The 21,596-nt window shown below is 40.8% G+C and overlaps 1 protein-coding gene across 1 annotated transcript; it reads left to right on the plus strand.

Annotated features, from left to right (window-relative positions):
• Positions 1-747: 747 nt before the first annotated feature.
• LOC140427833 (PEST proteolytic signal-containing nuclear protein-like) lies at positions 748-21,303 on the plus strand. The gene is made up of 5 exons (XM_072513586.1): positions 748-878; positions 3,140-3,378; positions 5,746-5,820; positions 13,815-13,870; positions 16,443-21,303. The coding sequence occupies exons 1-5, from the start codon at positions 833-835 to the stop codon at positions 16,564-16,566; spliced, it is 540 nt and encodes a 179-aa protein (XP_072369687.1). The 5' UTR covers positions 748-832; the 3' UTR covers positions 16,567-21,303.
• Positions 21,304-21,596: the final 293 nt, after the last annotated feature.

Below are 21,596 nucleotides of genomic sequence, written 5' to 3' on the forward strand. Positions count from 1 at the left end.
ATACAAGATGATCAGAGGATTGGATAGGGTGGACAGTGAGAGCCTTTTTCCTCGGATGGTGATGTCTAGCACGAGGGGGCATAGCTTTAAATTGAGGGGAGATAGATATAAGACAGACATCAGAGGTAGGTTCTTTACTCAGAGAGTAGTAAGGGTGTGGAATGCCCTGCCTGCAACAGTAGTGGACTCGCCAACACTAAGGGCATTCAAATGGTAATTGGATAGACATATGGACGATAAGGGAATAGTGTAGATGGGCTTTAGAGTGGTTTCACAGGTCGGCGCAACATCGAGGGCTGAAGGGCCTGTACTGCGCTGTAATGTTCTATGTTCTATTACTTCTCCAACCACATTTTCCAATGGTCCAATGTCTATTTTTGCTTCTCTCTTACCTTTTACATATTGAAACCTTCCTTCTAAAGGCACATTTACCTCCTGATTACTACAATGACAATCACAGCAACTTTCTATGACAAAGTTCTGGACATAACAACCCATTCTCAGGCTTATCCTCAGTTGCTGTTAAGAAACCTGCGAGGGCTGATACCCTGTGGGTTTTTCTGTGTGAAAATGAACTGATATAGCTTTGAATCGGTACCAATATGGAACGGTGACGTTTCCTTGTTGATTAATAGTTAGTGTGGTATGTGGAATACTACGTAGATGATTTTCAAATCTTTGTTACTGTTGACTGATAAACAAAATATTCCCAGCCTTCATGATGGGTTTGTGTGTGTGTGTTTGTAGAAGGAGGGGCCAGGCAGTGGCTTGGCTCCGGAAGTGACGACCCTCCCCTCCCAGAGTGCTGTTGGCGGTTTGAAGTTGGTTCAAAATGGCGGAGGAAACGCGCTCAGAGCTGGAGAAACTGCAAGACGAAGGTGCTGCTTCATAATCTTTTAAGTACCCACGGCGCGGCAGGAATTGAGAATCCCGATATTGTCAATTCTAGCGAAGGGACGAAACTATTAACAAAGCAGAAAGTTGAGATTACGCCCGACTCCTCGAAGGAGGTTGTGCAGCCAGTGCGGGATCAGTTGGCAGGCGAGCGGGCCTCGAGTCTCATTCCTCCCACCCCCTCCCCGCTGTACACAGGATCCGAGCTATGGTGCATTTCTGTTAGAATAGGTTAATCCAATTTACTGCATTACCTTTAGGCACTTTAAAGCTCAAATTTCATTTTTAAGCGATCGACTTACTAGGGTAATTTTTTCGCACATTTTGTGTGAACCTGAAATTTAATACAGTAATTTAGACTTTGTAAACCATTCAACCGGATACTTGGGATAATTCATGTTGCAAGTATGACTACATATCTGGTTTACCCTTTTCTTTATTTAAATTTTTTTTCTTAAATTACTGTGAAATGTGGGAACTAGCTCCTTATATTTCGTCGGATAATGTGAAATACAGCCCATTGCCAATCTGATTTTTGCCCGGTGTATATTTGTAGTTTCGGTTAAAATCTAGTGAAGCCTAAATGTGGAGTAGGATTTAGGACAAATAAGTTTTGTTGCCAATTATGTTTTTTTTTGATAATTGACGTAATTTTGCCAGCAAATACCTTTCATTGAAATGAGATTTTTATTGATTCATGATTTTTTTAACAGTATCTGATATTTAAACCAAGTTACTGAATGGAAGCAATCAAGAATAATGCATGGCAGTTATAACAAAAGTACACTTTGTGATACCTGTAACAATCTGTAATCTTAACTGTTGTACTTGACATATTTTTAGGAATGTTTAGTTATTTCATAATGTACATAATGACTGGTAACTTATCACAATACCATGTGAAAACAGTGTTGGATACATTCAGTGATTCAGAGTTTTGGCAACACAAAATCCAGTAGGACCAATACAGTACCAGTTTTGATTGCTCAGTAACCATTGAATTAGAGCATCCTTATCACTGCTTTGTAAGACAACTGGCTATAAGAGTATAACTAAATTACAATAGTTCACCTGATGGATGTAAATCACATTAGCAGACCGCTTTGGAATTTAGAGGATCTACTTAATTTGAGTAATAAATTCTCAAATGTTAGTTGTAGGATTATTCTCTAAATAGTGTTTTTTTTATGTGTGTGTGTGTGTAGTCATATAAATAATACAGTCTCTTCTGTTGTATTAATTTCTGACTGGCTAGCTATTAGGCTAACAGAAATATATTTGGCTCTTTGGCTGATTCCTTGTCAGGAATGCAGAGGCTGTTTAATAATAGGTATACGCTTTTGGAACAAAAGCTGATAGCTAGTGAAGGTGTTAAAAAATTGGACTTGAAAAGTGTTTCCTCAAATTATCTGTTCAAAACCAGGAGGAACTTATTTTTTGAAAACTAGCAAGTCTGAGTTTAACTAAAGTAATGATTTATCTTAGAACAAAATGTTATCCTATGCTAAATTATCTATACATGTAAAACAATTTAATTTTTTAACAAGTTTTTGGCCCATTATTTGTCATTCAGAATTTTGGCTTCAGAATTAGCGTTAGTTGAATCAGATTTCAAACTGACTATCCAAGATTGAAGAATTTATCTCCAATTTATTTACTCACTGGAACTATGTGTATTCTGTTGGATGTTACTACTCATTAGCAAGACATGAAAATAAAGGATCAAATCTCAGAGTAGAGACTGAAATTACTGGAACTGTAGCACTTAAGAGTAATTGATTATAACTATAACAGAATCACTCTGAAATGATGTGATGGTGGCACCCCGTTTGGTCATCAGTTATTTTAGGATATTGCCATTTTGGTGCTGTGTAATCCCCCAACCTGGTTTATAATGTAACACCTGAAAGTCTACAATTTGTACAGTCATTGGTGAATGTTTCCTCAGTGTGGACCTTTAGTCAATCAAAATCTGTACTGTTTTGGTCCTGTGAATTTTCTTTGGGGGTCCAAGAAACAGGAGCATTGGATCAATCCTACCCTAATACTGAAATATAGAGTCTATCCATCTATGAAATGGTTTCTCAGTGCCTGCAACTACTGTATCTGACAAACCGTGGAAGAGACTACTGGTTCAGTCAGTGCACACCCACAGAAGCTCCCTAATACTTAATGAAGTTGCTGCATCCATCAAAGTGCTCGATTAAAAGTATCTCATCTTGGTAAGTTGTTTCGACTCCACCAGGACCAGAAGAGAAGGAAGAGAAAACTGTGAAAACTAAGACTGTTTCTTCCAGTAATGAAGGAGAAAGTTCAACTCGAAGTGCAGAGAAAAGGGCTGCTGATGAGAAAAATCAAGATGACTCTGCTTCCGGGGATGCAAACAACAAACCCACCCCTGCAAAACTTTCCAAAATTGGATTTTCAATAGGAAGTATGACCATAAAGAAACCAGCCCCAATATCCATCAAATTAGGAGCAAATGTGAGTAATTATTTTTGCTTTTTAATAATAAATAATAATCGCTTATTGTCACAAGTAGGCTTCAATGAAGTTACTGTGAAAAGCCCCTAGTCGCCACGTTCCGGCGCCTGTTCGGGGAGGCCGGTGCAGGAATTGAACCCGTGCTGCATGCGTTGTCCTGCATTATAAGCCAGCTGTTTAGCCCACTGTGCTAAACCGGCCCCTGTTGTCTGTCAAACAGTATTTGTAGTTTATCATAATGAACATTTCTAATTGCAGAATCGTTGTTTACATGCTAATGGGGCAGAACTTTTGAAGACATTTGAAATCTTATATGCATTTCTAATCAAATTACTTCAATGAAACAAGAAGTTGCTCAGTAGTGGAAAATTTATTTTGGTGTAATTCCCGATTTAAAATGTCGACCACTTTAAAGTTTTTGTACCTGCCTCAGTGGCACCTTGGGAAGAGTAATATGGAAAGACAGTATACTGTAAATGGCCCAATTTTCTGATGAGTGATTAATGTGTCCATATACACAAATTCTTAAAGGTGACAGTGCAAGTTAATGAAAAGCATATGGGTTACTCGAAGGAATAAGATAAATAGAAGAATAGAATATAAAAGCAAAGAAGCCATGCTAGAACAATTCTGAGCACTGCACTTTAGGAAAGTTGTAACGGCATTAGAAAGGATACAGAGGAGGATTACCTGTATGTTACCAAGGACAAAGAAATTATGAAGAGAGGTTGGAAAAGTCAATACTGTTTTCTTTGGAACAGAGACGGTTAAGAGGTAATCTAATAGAAATCTTTAAGGTGATTTGATAGAGGAGATAGAAAAAAAGCTGTTCTCTCTGGCGAATGGGGCATTCATAGATTATCATAGAATTTACAGTGCAGAAGGAGGCCATTCGGCCCATCGAGTCTGCACCGGCTCTTGGAAAGAGCACCCTACCCAAGGTCAACACCTCCACCCTATCCCCATAACCCAGTAACCCCACCCAACACTAAGGGCAATTTTGGACACTAAGGGCAATTTATCATGGCCAATCCACCTAACCTGCACATCTTTGGACTGTGGGAGGAAACCGGAGGAAACCCACGCACACACGGGGAGGATGTGCAGACTCCGCACAGACAGTGACCCAAGCCGGAATCGAACCTGGGACACTGGAGCTGTGCTATCCACAATGCTACCGTGCTGCCCTTAACTCATAGACTCAAAATCATTGTCAAAACATCAAGAAGTGGGATGAACGCGTCGTATTTTTTTGTTTTATATTGGATCACCCTAACGATGCATTTGATGTAGCTTCACAGCATGAACGCTTAGGGACTCTTTCTGTGACACTCCCTTGACCATCCAGTTCCGACTCCTGCATGGAATACTTATAGTTTGGCATTCATGATACACATGAACATAACATCTCATTCATCTATATTCAACAATATCTGCTAGACACTGGCCCATTTTTCCCTTTATACCTTGATCTGATTGTGCTTTTTTGTCATTAAGATTGACAGAAATCCTTGTATCACCTGCAGACTTTCACACAACTTCCTCTGATGCTTTCATCCAAATCATTAATATTTTTGTGGTGTGCAGTGTGTGTTAGAGGCACATCGACCGGGGGATAGATGTGCACAGGTCCTTGAAGTTAGCAGGATAAGTTGAGAATGCTGTTAAGAAAACGCATGCAAATCTAGGTTTTATGGAAGAACAAATACAGAAGCAAGAATCTATGATGCATTTTTATATAATATAAAGCTGGAATATTGCGTTCAATTCTGGGCATCACTTTTTAGGAAGTATATCATAACGTTGGAGAGGGTGCAGCAGGACATTACTTAGATGGTACCAATGATGAGAGACTTCAGTTATGCGGAGAGACTCGATAAGTTAGTTGTTTCTCTGAGAGCCAAGAAGGTTAAGAGGAGATTGGATAGAAATGTTCAAAATCAGGAATGAGTAAATCAGGAGAAACTGCTTCCAGTGCCAGAAGGGTCAGTAACCAGAAAGATGATTGGCAAATGAGCATGAAAAATCTTTTTTACATGTGATCTAGAATGCACTGCCTGAAAGGGCATTGGAAGCAGATTCATTAGTAACATTGGAAAGGAATTGGGGTAAAAATTTATGGGGAAAGAATGGGCAAGAGGGATTAATCTATCTAATAGCTTTGCAGTGCTCGTATAATTATGAAGAACAATTGTTTTAACATCAATCCTGTTGAGGCAACATAAATCCTGTTGAGGTTAATATGTTTGGATAATAACTAAGGTCTAAAACACAAACCTGTTGCACTTTGTTGGGAAATTAGTTTAAGACAGTCATGTTTGTTTTGTTTATCAGAACTGAAATTTTATCATTTATTTCTATTCCCAGAAACCAAAAGAAATTCCACCTGTTTTAGCTCCAAAGAAACCTTCAGTTGCAGCAGTCTTCAATGAAGATGACGATGTAAGTTTTTTAAAATAAATATTCTTGTATTGAGAGGTTGGAGCATCATTTCTGTACAATTACAATTGATGGTAGTTGGTACTGCTGTCTCCGAGAGAAGTCAAGAGAAAAGTATGTTTAGAATGGAGCTTATTCAATGTTGCATAAATAAAAAGGTCATAGATCAAGCTAATAGTCCAACAACAGCAACTTGTGTTTATTTGTAACAAAACATCCCAAGATACTCCACAGGAATACTGTAAAACACATTATATCAAGCCTCACATGGGGATATTATTATAATCTTTATTTATAATCTTTATTATCTTCACCAGTAGAACATTTGTTAATGCAAATGTTCATTGCATTAACACTGCAATGAAGTTGCTGTGAAAATCCCCATGTCGCCATACTAGGTTAGATGAGAAAACGCTTGTAACAGTGAGAGGTTTTAAGGAGTGTCTTAAAGGAGGAAAGTGAGGTAGAGTGCTGAAGAGGTGTAGGGAGGGAATTTTAGTGCTTCGTGCCTGGACAACTGATAATGCAGCAAGAGAGCTCACCTCGGATAGCAAATTTATTGGTTTGGATCCCATGCCCTCCAGCTAGACACTGCTGCATGGTGCAACTGACAGAATCTTGCTGATCAGTGCGGAATTCCTAACGTTTCATGAAAATCCATTTGGTGTAAACCTCTTATTACACGATCTGAAGCATCAGTGTAGACCTTAGCACTGGCGCAAACATCCCATGAACAGATCGGTGAGCAACGGTCAAGCAACTAAAATCTAAAATGCTCAAGAGGCCAGAATTGGATGAACATAGTTAACCCAGAGGTTTGTGAGGGTGATATGGAGATAGTGGGGAAAGACCTGGAAGAATTTAAAAACAAGGATGAGAATTTGGTAATCAAGACTTTGCTTGACCAGCCGCCAATATAAACCAACGAACACGGTGGTAATAGATGAGCGAGACTTGTTGCGAGTTAAGGCACAGGCAGCAGAGTTTGGATGGCCAAAGTGTATGGAGGGTAGAGTGTGGGAGACCAGCCAGGAGTGCATTGGAATAGTCAAGATGAATGAGGGTTTCTGTAGCAGATGAGCTGAGCCGGGGAAAAGTTAGGAGTTGTAGCAAAAGTGGAAATAACCGGTTTTAGAGATGATGTGAATATGTTTGTTTTTTTAAATATAAATTTAGAGTACCCAATTCATTTTTTCCAATTAAGGGGCAATTTAGCGTGGCCAATCCACCTAGCCTGCACATCTTTGGGTTGTGGGGGCGAAACCCACGAAACACTGGGAGAATGTACAAACTCCACACAGATAGTGACCCAGAGCCGGGATCGAACCTGGGACCTCGGTGCTGTGAGGCTGCAGGGCTAACCCACTGTGCCACCGTGCTGCCCTGTGAATATGTGTTCTGAAGCACACCTCTGGGTCAACTGTCACAAGTGTCCGAACAAATTAATTTAGTACCAAGCTGTTGCCAGGGAGAGGGATGTAGTCAGTAGCTAGGAAATAGAGTTTGCAACATGGTCAGAAAACAAGGGCTTCAGTTTTCATATTTAATTGAAGGAAAATTTTATTTTATTCGTTCACAAGAAATGGGCTTTGCTGACGAGGCCAGCATTTATTGTTCATCCCTAATTGCCCTTGAGGAGGTGATGTGAGCTGCCTCCTTGAACCAAAGCAGTCCAGGTGGTGTAGGTACACCCACCGTGTTGTTAGGGAGGGTTGGACTCCAACAGTGAAGGAAAGGCAACATAGTTCCAAGTCAGAATTATGTATGGCTTGTAGGGAAACTTGCAGGTGGTAGTGTTCCCATGCATTTACTGCCCTTGTCTTTCAAGGTGGGAAGCGGTCTTGTGTTTGGAAGGTACCGTCGAAGGAGCCTTGATGAGTTGCTGCAGTGCATCTTATAGATGGTACACACTCCTGTCACTGTGTGTCAGTTATGGAGGAAGTGACTGTTGAAAGTGGTGTCAATCAAATGGGCTGCTTTGTTCTGAATGGTGTCAAGCTTCCTGCCTCATCCAGGCAAGTGTAGAGTATTTTTTAACACACCTGACATGTGCTTTGTAGATGATGGACAGGCTTTGGGAGTCGGGGGTGTTATTCACTGCAGAATTCCCAGCCTCTGACCTGCTCTTGTAGCATACTGCATATGTAGCTGGCCCAGTTCAGTTTCTGGCCAGTGGTAATCTCCAGTAGGGTGATATTGGGCATTCAGCAATAGTAATGCCAGTGAATGTCATTGGGAGGTGGTTAGATTCTCTCTCTTGTTGTAAATGGTCATTGTCTGGCACTTGTGTGGGGCCAATTATCAGCTGAGTCTGAAAGTAATCCAGGCCTTGCTGCATAAGGGCATGGACTGCTTTACTGACTGACCAGCCACAAACCATACTGAACATTGTACAATCATCAGTGACCAACCCCAGTTCTGATCTGAAATCTGACATCTGTGGTGCCGGGGACCTCCGGAGAAGGCTGAGATAGGTCATCCACTTGGTACTTCTGGATGAGGTAGAACTTCCACTCGGCACTGTTGGCTGAAGATGGTTGCAAATCCTTCAGCTTTGTGTTTTGCACTGATGCGCTGAGCTCCACCATAATTGGGGGTGGGGATATTTATGGAGCTGCCTCCTCTGGATAGATGTTTAATTGCCCACCGCCGTTTACTACTGGTTGTGGCAGGTCTGCAGAGTTTAGTTCTGAACTGTTGGTTATGGGATCACTTAGTTCTGTCTTCACATGCTGCTTGTGTTTTTTGGTGTGCCAGTAGTTCTGTCATTAGATTGACACCTCATTTTTATGTATGCCTGGTGCACTCTTCATTGAACCAGGTTTTATTCTCCCTGACTTGGCAGTGATGGTAGAGTGGAGATGATCTGGGCCATGAGCTTACACGTTGAGGTTGCATACAATGCTGTTGTTGATGGCCTGCAGCGCTTCATGGGTACCCAGTTTTGAGTTCGATCTGTTGGAAATCTATCCCTTTTAGCACAGTGGTGGTGCCACACAACACAGTGGAGGGTATCCTCGATGAAAACAGGACTTTGACTCCACGAGGCCTGAGCGGTGGTCACTCCTACCCATGCTGTTATGGACACATACATCTGCAACAGGAAGATTGGCGAGAACATGGTCAAATAGGATTTTCCCCCTTGCTTCCCTAGTTACTGCTCCTTTGGGCAGCACGGGAGCACAGTGGTTAGCACAGTTAGTTCATAGCTCCAGCGTCCCAGGTTCGATTCCCGGCTTGGGTCACTGTCTGTGCGGAGTCTGCACTTTCTCCCTGAGTCTGCGTGGGTTTCCTCCGGGTGCTCCGGTTTCCTCCCACAGTCCAAAGATGTGCAGTTTAGGTGGCTATACTAAATTGCCCTTAGTGTCCAAAAAAGGTTAGTGGGGTTACGGGGATAGGTGGAGGTATGTGCTTAGGTAGGGTGCTCTTTCCAAGGGCTGGTACAGACTTGATGGGCCGAATGGCCTCCTTCTGCACTGTAAATTCTATGATTCTACTCATTGCAGACTCCGTCTCCTTTAGAACTCCGCCAGCTTGGCCAGTACATTGAAGTCCCACACCCAGAGTTCATTCTGTGTCCTTGCCACCCTCAGTGTTTCCTCCAAAAGGGGCTCAACATGGAGGGGTACTGATTCATCAATGGGGGAAGGAGGAGGTGGGGGGGGGGGCTGAGGTTGCATTGCAGCAAGGAAGATCGAGAAGAACATTGGTGCAATGACTCCGCATTGCTTCACCCAGTCCAAACCTGCATTGGGTCCGTTGGTCAGGACCATGGTTTGCATGTCATTGTGGAGCAGGCAGAGGATGGCGACAAACTTCTGGGGACAACGGAAAGGAGGAGGGCACTCCATAGCCCCTTGGTCTCCAAGGCCTTTAAGAGATCAAAGGCGGCCCTGGATAAGCTACCCTTGTTCTCGAGACCTACAAAACTGTGGTTGACATAAATTCCCTCTAAAATGGCCGAATAAGTGACTCGTTTGTATCAGACTGTTCCAGAAAAATAAAACTGATGGACCATATGGCATCCATCTAGGCACTGAAAATGACAAACGTGCACACTGACCAGCGATCCTGCAAAATTGGAAGAGCGGTGCCACAGTCTAGTCAAAATCAGCCTGACACAGTCATAGTCACTGAATCATACTTTACAATCAATGTCCCAGACTCCTCTTTTACCATCCTCACCAGAGTTGGCAGCACAATGGTATACAGTTGGTGGGGAGTGGTGTTTAGAGTCCTCAACATTGAGGTATCAGGTCAAACATGGGCAAGGAAATTTCTGGCTAATTACCAACTACTACCCTCTCAGCTGATGAGTCACTCATCCTCCAGGAAGAACAGCACTTGGAAGAAGCACTGAAGGTAGCAAGGGCGCAGAATGTACCCTGGGATAGGAACTAATGTCTGTTGCCATGAGTGGATGTGCAACTTCACTATTAAACCACAAACTGTAACCTCACAGCCTGGCATATTTCTCACTCTGCCATTACCTTCAAACCAGGCAATCAACCAGAGCTCAATGAGATGTGAAGGACTCCATGCGGGAGCAGCACCTGTCATATTTAAAAATGGGGTGCCAGCATGGTGAAACTCTAGCATACTCCTACATGCATGCTTAAACAGCAGAAGTGGCATGCGATAGACATGTGATAATGCAAAGCGATCTCAACCAACGGATTGGATTAATGTTCTGCACACTCAGTTGTGAATGGTGGCAGACAGTTAAACAACTAAAGAAGAAAAATGCTCCACAAACATCCCCGTCCTCAATGATGTGAGTGCCCAGCACATCAATCCAGAAGACACGGCTGAAGCATTTGCAACCACCTTCAGCCACAAGTGTTGTGGATGATCCATATCAACCTCCTGTGATCCCTAGCATCACTTCCATGTGATATCAAGAAATTTCTGAAAACACGGATATATCAACGGCTATGGATCCTGAAAACATCCCAGCTGTAGAATTGAAGACTTGTGCTCCAGAACTAGCCACCCCCCTGGTCAGCTGTTCAAGTACAGCTACCACATTGGCGTCTGCCTCATGAGATTGGAAATTGCCCTGGTATAGCCTGTCCATAAAATGCAGGACAAATATAATCCAGCCAATTAACAGCACATTGGTTTATTCTCAATCATCAGTAAAATGGTGGAAGCTGTCAATGACCATGCTACCAAGTAGCACTCGGCAATAATATTTTTTTGTTTTATTAAGGAGCAATTTAGTGCGGCCAATCCACCTAAACTGCACATCTTTGGGTTGTGGGGGCTGAGACCCACGCAGACATGGGGAGAATGTGCAAACTCCACACGGACAGTGACCCAAGGCCATGATTCGAACCCGGGTCCTCAGCGCCGCAGTCCCAGTGCTAACCGCTGCGCCACATGCCGCCCCTATGTACTGCCCTCACTTAGCAGTAATCTGCACTGATGTTCATTTTAGTTCCGACACGGTCACTAAGCTTCAGACCTCATCACAACCTTGCTGCGAATGTGGAAGAAAAAGCTGAATTCAAGAGGCAGTTAAAGGCTACTGCCTTGAGATCAAGGTAGCATTTGAATGAGTATGGCATCCAGGAACCCGAGCAAAATTGAATTCAGCAGATATCAAAGAAAACTCTCCATTGATTGGAGTCAAACCTCGAGCACAAATGATTTTGGAGATCCACCTCAGGCTCAGTACATCACTGCAGGAATTCCTCTGGGTAGTGACCCAGGCCAAATCATCCAGTTGCACCATTAATGACCTTCCATCCATCATACAATCAAAAGTGGTGATGTTCGCTGATTGCACACACTGTTTTGTACCGTTTGCAACTTTTCAGATACTGAAACCGTCTGTGTCCACGTTCAGCAAGGCCTGGACAACATTCAAGCTTGGTCTGATAAGCTGGTTTAGGGGCAGGTTTAGCTCACTGGGCTAAATCGCTGGCTTTTAAAGCAGACCAAGGCAGGCCAGCAGCACGGTTCAATTCCCGTTCCAGCCTCTACGAACAGGTGCCGGAATGTGGCGACTAGGGGCTTTTCACAGTAACTACATTGAAGCCAACTCGTGTCAATAAGCCATTTTCCTTTCGATAAGCGGCAAGTACCATTTGTGTCAGTGTCAGGTAATGGCCATATCCAACGTGAGAGAATCTAACCATCTCTATGGCATTCAACAGCTATTACCATTACTGAGTTTCCCTCCATCAGCATCCTGAGGATTACCGTTGACCAGAAACTTAACTGAACCAGCAATAGATCAGAGGCTGGGAATTCTCGGGCGGGTAACGCACCTCCTGACTCGCTAAAAACTGTCCACAAGGTGCAAGTCAGACGTTTGATGGCATATTCGCCACTTGCCTGGATGAACTCAGCTCCAACAACAGTCTAGAGGGTCAATACTGTCCAGGGCAAAGCAGCCAGCTTGATTGGTATCCCATCCACCATCTTAAACATTCTCTCCCACCACCAGCACACAGTGGCAGCAGTGCATAGCATCTACAAGTTGCACTGCAGCAACTCACCAAGGCTTCTTTCACAGTGTGTTGCACACCTGTAATCTCTACCACCTAGAAGAACAAGAGCAACAGCTGCAATGGAACACCACGCCAGCTACACATCATTCGGACTTTAAACTATGTCACCGTTCTGCTGGGCCAAGATCCTGGAACTCCCTTTCTAACAGCACCGTGGGTGTATCTATACCGGATGGACTGCAATGGTTCAAGAAGCTAATTCACTGCCATGTTCTCGAGGAGAGCTAGAGATGGGTAATTAATGTTGGCATCGCCAGTAATGTTCATATCCCAATAAGAAACAGAAATATAAGAGCCAGATTTGGTTGAGTTGTACATGAGATGTATATTTGACTTGAAATGATTCTGATTGCCAGTGTCTAGTATAAGTTAACAAATATTAGTGGGATAGGGTGCTTTATCTTGCACAAACAAAATATTGGATCTCTTAGTCTCTTGGGCAGAAAATAACCCCATGGCCATTTGTAGCAATATATTTGCAATTTTTATATACTTTTTAACCTTTATACAATGGATCTTTTTTAATGGATTGTTTTGAGAGCTTCAAGTAGGTTATCAGATGTCAACTTTTCAGTCCAATTTTCTTGTTTATTATGAAGTAGTTATTATGAAGTAGTAATTGCATTTATATAACTCCTTGCACATCCTCAGAATATCCCAAAGCACGTGATGAATAATGTTACTTTTGAGGTGTAGCCATTTAGTTTTGCAGATTAATATGATCAATTTATGCACAAATCTTGTAAACAGCAAACCAGTTTAATGACTGATTTGTTTGGATTGATGATGTTGGTGAGGGATAAATATTGGCCTCAATATTTGGAAAGATCTATTTTTCTTAGAATAGGTTCTCTTGGCACAATTCAACCTGAACTGAGAGAGAGTTCTAAACATAACATAATAAGAGTTTGTATGTAGGTAATCTTTTACCGTGAAGAAAAAATACAATCAGTAGGTATTTTTGCTTTTATACTTTTCATAAGGTCAAATTCTATTTATTCCATTTTTTAAACCACTTTTATGATTACAATGAATAATATTTGCTTGGTTACTGATCACAGGCTCTTCAGAATGATATATCAATACCCATCCAGGCATTGCAGCCTCTCCATATAATCAGTAAAGGTTTTTTTTGGTGTTGCATTTTCCTGCATTTTGATGCTGCTTTTCATTTGGGAGAACCCAATCATTCGTGTGTGTGCATGTATGCACGTATGTATGGTGTCACGGCTAAATGGCCTTCCAAGCAAGAGAGTAAGGACACTGTAATGACGACTTTTTTAATGGTGAATCACCATTGTACGTTTGCATCAGGAATGCAATGTATGTGCAAAATGTCTCCTTGTTCATCTTGATAGCTAAACATTCTGTACCAAGAATTTGGAAAAACCCAATTCATCATTTTAATAAGGTTGGGCTTGAAATATTACACCTGTATTACAAAAGGTTGATAATTGAATCCTTTATTTTTACCCGCAGAGTGAGCCAGAGGAAATGCCCCCTGAAGCAAAAATGCGCATGAAGAATATGGGACGGTATGGTTTTAATGATTTCGACAACTAACGTTCAAAGCACAAAAGCCATAACTCAATGGGTGCACGCACCTATAGCTGTATACCAGTGAGACATTGTTAGTTAGTGTAAGATGTAACCCTTAAAGAATACTCTAGAACTTGGATGCAAGAAATAATGAGGTAACAGTAAAAGCCAAATTGCATATTAATATCTTTACTAGATTTAGTAGGAATACTAGTTAGCAGTACAATACACCTGTTAGTCACAAATACATTACAAGAAGTTATACATATGATCACCCAATGAGCAGTCATTCTTGTTGATCATTAGCAATTGACCTCCAGTTTCCTGGTTGCAGTAGCAAATATGTCTTTACAATTACCTTTTCAAAGTGGGTAAACTATCTGTTTACAGGTTAGTACCATCCTATCAAAATCAAATGTTTTGCTCAACCATGCATTGGAGTCCAAATCCACTTTGCTTGTGCATCTTCGTTAAACTCCTTTTACTGGTCGCACATTCCAAGACCACCAAGATAATTGAATGATCATAATCACTCAAATTGCAGACTCCTTCCAAGTTGCTCAGTGAATTAAAAACCGAGTAAATATAATAAAACGTAGCTTCTTGTGGAGTTAGTTTTTCTGCATTTAAGAAGAAGACACACTGACTTTCAATGTTAGCGTGTGTCAGTTTCTTGCAGCTTCCATGTAAACTCTCCACCCACCATTTAAATTCGCTGAATCTCAATGGTTGGGTTTTATTATCACTCTGGAACAGATGTTTTGTCTCCACCCAGTTTCGTTTCCTATCAGACTTACTGAAACAAAGTTTCACTAGAGCTCTAATTTTGCATCAAGGCAAGCACTAGTTAGGCAAGGTTTAGCTATTGGGAATGGTTGTTGGCAGAGTCATACAATTTACAGTGGGACATTGTTTTTCAAAGATGAAATAAAAACACAATCTTGCAGCATTCAACGTCATGTCACTGTAAGAAATCCTTCTGCCTCTGCTATGCATACTGGCAACATTTGGCCAGTGTCCCTTACAACTGACTACTGCAAAAAGCACTTTGTCCTTTATCTGAACTATCGATGCCCTCCTTTCACAAATCGCAAACATAATTTTCATCAGTTGTAAGACTTTTGCTGATGCCCAAACCAATTCTTGTGGTACACTCTTTTAATTACAAAGCAAAACTAGTGGCCAATGCATGGTTACATTGTAAAATGTATAAAAAGCTGAGTTTCGGTATGCTCATACGTGTATGCCAATGACCCAATTAACCCTTCCAAAGAGATCAGATTTTACCCCTCAGTGTAGATGTTTGATACATGGTTTCGTTTGCTGAACAACTTTGCATTTACTTTGGTTCAGATCAAACGGAATTAAGTTTACTAACTCTCAGTTAAGATTATCCTCAAGCTGCTGAGTGGATGAATTAACTCTTGCCAAATCATCAGAAAAGAAGTTAGACCAAAAGTCATACACTCAAACTATTGGTCTTAACTCAAGTGTTTAATAAACATCCATATAAATGAGAGTAAAGAGGGAATTACAGACCTGGTAGATTGACATTGGTAGGAGGGAAAATTCTAGAATCTATTATAAAAGATATGATAACTGGACATGTAGAAAATAATGGTAGGATTGGGCAGAGTTAACATGGGTTTATGAAGGGGAAAACAAGTTTGACAAACCAGTTGGAGTTTTTTGAGGATGTAACTAGCATTGGGAAGGGGAACCAGTGGATGTGACTTATTTGGATTTTCAAAAGGCTTTGAAGAAGGTCTTGATGCAGGACCTCATCCTGCATTCTTACCCATAGCATTGGTACCAAGACATTTAATTTTTCACCCTCTACCTTTAGGGTGCCCAGCAGCTATACAGTGACATCCCTGACCCTGGCACCAGGGAGGCAACACACCATCTTGGAGTCACAGCTTTGTCCTGCCTGCTCCCCTGATTAATGATTCTCCTATTGCTCTTCCTTTCTTCCCCACCCCCCGTGCAGTCAAGCTGCTTGTGCCTCTGACTGCACTTCTCCGAGGTACCAGCGCCCTCAGCTTCTAAAATGGAATACTGATTTGTGAGCGGGACCTCAGGGCTTCCTGCACTACTTACCTGTTCAAAAGTGAAAATTTACACCTTGGACGAGAACAAATCTAGAATGTAATACTTGTCCAAACAAATGATGTTTTTTTAGCTTCAGATATTTAGACGCCGTCCCTAATATCAGTTAGTCACCAACCAGTCAGCTTACAGCTTTCCTGTGACGTCACTCTTGGATTTTATTTTCAAACTCGCCCGCTGTCTGAACAGTGGCCACATGTCAGTTGCTCTGCCTGAAGGCAGGTGAGGGCCTCGAGCCCTGCGCTATTCTTATCGTCTGTCCAGAAAGTGTGTCCCTCGCAGGTGTGATGTTCTCCGCTGCTCGAAAGTAGGACCATATTCAATATTGGGGGCTGTGACTTATAAATAAGTAATTTATGAGCTCCCACTCTGAGATGGAAACACTTCTTACACATTAAACTGGTAATATGCTTTTAGTTACAATTACGCTTGTTGATAATTGACATTATCTTTCTGCAGAGAAACACCAACATCAGCAGGACCAAATTCCTTCAACAAGGGAAAACAAGGATTTTCTGACAACCAGAGGTTATGGGAGCGGAAAATGAAAAGTCAGCTGCGGAATTTTGGAGACGAGGACTAAATGCCATTGTTCAAAAGCCAGAGTTGAGTGAGCTGTGGGAAGGAGAAAGGAAATATAGGGATTAAGATGCATTCTTAAACCCTCCAGATTGCTTTGAAATGGAAACTATTTTCAACAATAAGTGTAAAATGTATACTTAAAGACTTTCTCACTATAAATTGTAATGAGTGCAATGTGTTTAGTAAATAGTGGATAACCCGTTCAAATAATTCCATTACAGGAATATTCTGACACACAAATCGACATTTAGACCGTGTCATCTCTAGCTACTGTTGACTGTTTTTCGTGTGCCACAGTGGGCTTTTTGATTAGAGTGCTGTAAACTTAACATATCAACAGTTAAACATAGCAACGATAAATTCAGTTAAATTTTACGCCATTAAAAATTTTGCGATCATTAATCACATAGCTCCTGAGAACAGTTTTATATTTTGCAGTAGGAGAGATATGTTGGTTTAAGTAAATTTCATGTCTCTTAAACATTTAAACTCTGCCAAATTTTTTAAAAACTTAAATTTCCTGCTGTCGCAGATGGATTAATGAGGTATTCCTAGTTTGCATGGAGACTCGAGTAGGAATAGTTTAATCTACCTTTACTTGATGGTTCTATGCTTGCAGGGCAGAACAGGAAATCATTGGTGTGTGGAATGGCAGGGGCAAACTATGTCCTGACTCTTCATTCACATCAATATTCCAGCAGACTGCTCTTTATTTCACATTATTCTGAATGGGGTCATGGTATTATGAAACTATAACACAAATGTTATAATTTGGCATGCTCCCATTAAGGTATGGTTAAGTACCATCATTCCTATTCTGACAAGACAAATGTCTAATGAGGAATAGTTGGCAAAGTAGATGTAGATTTGCTATGAATTAGAAACCTCCATCGTTGCAGTTATTGGTGTGGTTGTATTCACATGAATCAGTCCAACCACAGCTTTGCTGAAACTCTTGCTGTTCTCTCCTCAGGCTTTGAAAGTCTTGTTGTAGTTCTGATGTTAACTACGATAAATAATGAACTCTAAACTGGGATTGTGTTACTGTTCCCAGTATACCACATGGCATTATTCCATTGGTAACTCAAACATGGGAGGTTTAGGAGCCTCATTTACTGGGCTTCTGCTGAGTCAAATAAATTAATGCATTTGTTTTCTGTTATTTTTTTGGTGTGCTGGAATCGCCATTCTAATGTCAGCTATCCCATTCCTGCCTTTGATTTTCCCTGAAAATTTCAACAGAAGGCAAGACCTTTCCTGCGTGTAGTGCAGTCTGTCTGTAGAAAGCTCAGTCCGTTGATTTATTCTGTTTTCTTCCACTTCGTGGTTCAATATTTTAAGTGGTAGAAATCTGCCAGAAATATTGAAGGCCGAGAATCTCATCCTTGGAGAATAATTGAGCTACTAATAAGATCTCTGGTGAAAATTTAATCTGTTTGCTATTTTTAGTAAAATTGTGATGGGTTATCTATAAATACATTTCCAAGTTTGCTACAAAAGAGTGCAGAGGAGAAATACTTCCCGCTAAACATTTGAATCAAAGGAAAGTGTATGTGCTGAGCAGTCACAATCCTAAATGCTTTAAATAAAACATTTTAAGATTCCGTACTTATACATAATTTCCAGGGCTCATGGTGTACGATTGGTAAAGAGGGTGTTATATCTGATGTCTGTCTACTTTTTATTTGGTTGTTTTAAAAGGATATAACATCGTGAAAATATGTGAAAAAAATGTAGATTTATTGCTCTTTACAACTTGCAGGCGCAACACTCATGTCTCCATTTCACAGTGTTGGGCTTTTCACAGTAACTTCATTGAAGCCTACTTGTGACAATAAGCGATTATTATGGATTGTGTAAGTATATTTAAAGTTCGGCAACCTGATTCATGCAGTACTTTGTTTCAATAAAGGCATTTTTAGTGAAATACACCTAAAATTGATGCTGTAAATACCACACTATTAGTGCAAGGAATACTTTGCACAACTTAAGGTTGCCACCAATGCTGTGCAATGATAATATTGCTGAGACAGGTGCTTCATTGCATTTAAAAATAAGGAAACCCAAGTTTTAAAAGATTCATTATGGATTTATTAACCATTTCTCAGTAACACATCTAAAGCACTTCGCTTAATTATCAAGATCTAGGGCCTCAAACAGATAACTGTGACCTCTATCTGCATTTTCTCTGAGGTGATGCTCTTTCTGTAGTCTGTTTAGGAGTGCATTTGTTCAAGATAGTCTAAAACATAGGCTGCAAAGCATTTGCTAAATTGGGGGCCAGTTGCTTGATATGAAATGATGATAAAATGTGATGGCGTCATCTGAAATGCTGGGGAGGAATTGTCAAAGCTTTTTACTCATTAAATCAGTGGCTTTTGATGCTGGCAAGTGTATGCACATTGATCCCATTTGAGAAAAAGATCAGACTAGCCTGTGATTCCCTCCCTGATTAACTGGCCCATCAACATTCACTGGCTATGACTTGACGAATGGTCACTCTGGGAAGGTATTGGAGAGCCACACTTTTGAATGGAATATTTCCCGATTGTTCATTGGAAACAAAAGTAGCATTGGCTTTCATAGGTTGTCTCCTAGACTGGTGCAAAAGATACAGCCTTCAGTATAATTACCAATGTCGCTCTGGGAGCTTCCTTGTCAATGTGTTTGAGGAAGAGGAATCAGAATCAACCTGGGGTAAATATACTATTTTTCAATTGGAAATGGGCATCGAATTTTCAACAAAAGCATTCAATAGATGATGCTATATTGGCTATATCCGTTTGATCCAACTCATTACTATTCTTGGACCTGTTAGAAGTATGCATATGTGGATATCAGGTAAGGAAAGGATCAGACTTGGCAGTGAAACCCACCACCATTCAATAGCATGCTGATGCTCCTTGTCAATGCACAAATAAATAGTGACCACAAGTGATGTACTGAAGCGTGCTTGACACTTGTGCAGCATATTCCAACAAGGAGTCATTGTCTACGAGAGGAGGGGGAAAATGGCAAGAAGTAACGCCACAAGAACCTTTTGCAATGATACTCTAACAAATGGACTGTTTTAAGAATATAATTAGTGGTGGAACATGCGAGTTTACTGCTTTTGGTGGCTTGTTTCAGTGAGATTGTATTGATGTTTTTATAATTGGATCACACTCAAAACCATCCTAGAATTTTGACCTGTGGTGCTTTGTCAGCTACAGTTTTTGCAATTCAGTACTGTTTGTGGGTACAGAAACGTCCTTACTGAAAACTTACAATGTTGGTTATAGCCTTCACGGTAAGTTAGAATTATAAAGACACGGGGCAGCACGGTGGTGCAGTGGTTAACACTTGCCTTAGGGCGCCGAGGACCCAGATTCAATCCCGACCTCGGGTTACAGTCCGTGTGGAGTTTGCACATTCTCCCCGTGTCTGCATGGGTTTCACCCCACAACCCAAAAAGATGTGCAGGGTAAATGGATTGGCCGTGCTAAATTGCCTCTTAATTGGGGAAAATAACAATTGGGTACTCTAAATTTATTTTAAATAAAGAACTATAAAGGCACTTCAGATTAATTTGAATGTTGGAATATTGATTTGTAGAGATCGTAACTCCACTCTGAAATGTTTTTTGTGAATAACTTATCCCGTTTGTATATATTTAGTATTACGCCACAGATCTGTATCTCTGAGATTGAGCTGGGCACAAATCATTTCAGTTCATTTGCATGTTTCTGTGGACTATTTCAGTTGACTGACCCTGACAGGGGGAGGTTTGTGATTTTGTGTCTTTCACCCCACCGTTCTGCTCCCCGCCCCCCCTCACAAAATAATCTGGAGGTAATGGTGATTCATTGGAAAGGGTTCTTGACAACCGGAGCAAAATAATTTCTGCCCAATCAGGAATTCTGACAAATTTGGAAATCATTCAACATATGAAAGCTGTGATTGAAACACTGTTCTTTATGGTGGAAGAGATTGAGACCTTTTAAGCATAATTAATTTAGTTTCCCATAAAAACATTCTTGTGTTGCCTTACGAAATACACAGTAAATGCTATGCAAAATTATTTTTTGCAAATTATCAAGTACAATAATTATCTGCGATATCAGATTGGAGCAATGCACTTCATTTGATTTTCTTTTCATTGGATACTGTGCAGAATTTGGTATTCTTGAGGAGTTGGTGGAATATGAATTGAAACAAAGCCAAATGTGCAGCTTGTTTCAAATAGCTGTTGAAGAATGTCTTTCAGATGGCCAGAATTCATTAAACTTATAATTGCCGTGAACTGTTCCCATTCTTTCCTTTTTTCCTTGTGTCCCTGAAACCATGCATGATTCCTTAATTATTGGAGTAGGTAAGCAACCTGTTTTGCAATCTCTGCTGCCATGACCAGCAGCTATGTGGTGAAATGTTTGATTAACAGTCAAGACTGTCTATTCTCCCTGTAGGAATAATGCACCCCCGCTCCGGGTGGTTAGAATGAGTTCAGGGACTTCAGTTGCAGGGAATCACAGGTGCAAATGCAGACAGTATGCAGGAATTAAACGTTAAAACTTGGAGTATTTTCATATGTTAGTATTGTTTTTCTTCATCTTCTGTAAGACTTGTGCTGTTTATACAGAAGCTTCTGGTTGTCGTGTTTGAATATGAGGTAGTTTTGTTAAGGAAATGTGATTTTTATTGTACTGAAAATGTAAAATTTTGCAAGTTGGGCAGGGAAAATAAAATGCTTTCTGGATTAGCGAATACTCTTTCTTAAATATTTGCGCAGCTTGTGTGCAGTGATTGGTGAGGTTGGGCTAAATACCTTGAAATATGGGGAAACACTAATAGAAATTATAGTAGACAGTCTATATTGTTTGAAGAGTACCAGATAACTTGTCTTTGGATTGCTTCACCTATGCTCATCCCAATTCTTCATTCACAAAGTTCGATCAGTCACAGCAGGTGTGCATTATCACCCATGAATAAAGTGTAACTCTTTTGCTGGCCAGAATTATGAAAGACCGAGTTGAACACCAAAATATATAAATT

This window comes from Scyliorhinus torazame, chromosome 8, assembly GCF_047496885.1.
Source record: "Scyliorhinus torazame isolate Kashiwa2021f chromosome 8, sScyTor2.1, whole genome shotgun sequence".
Taxonomy (NCBI): Eukaryota; Metazoa; Chordata; class Chondrichthyes; order Carcharhiniformes; family Scyliorhinidae; genus Scyliorhinus; species Scyliorhinus torazame.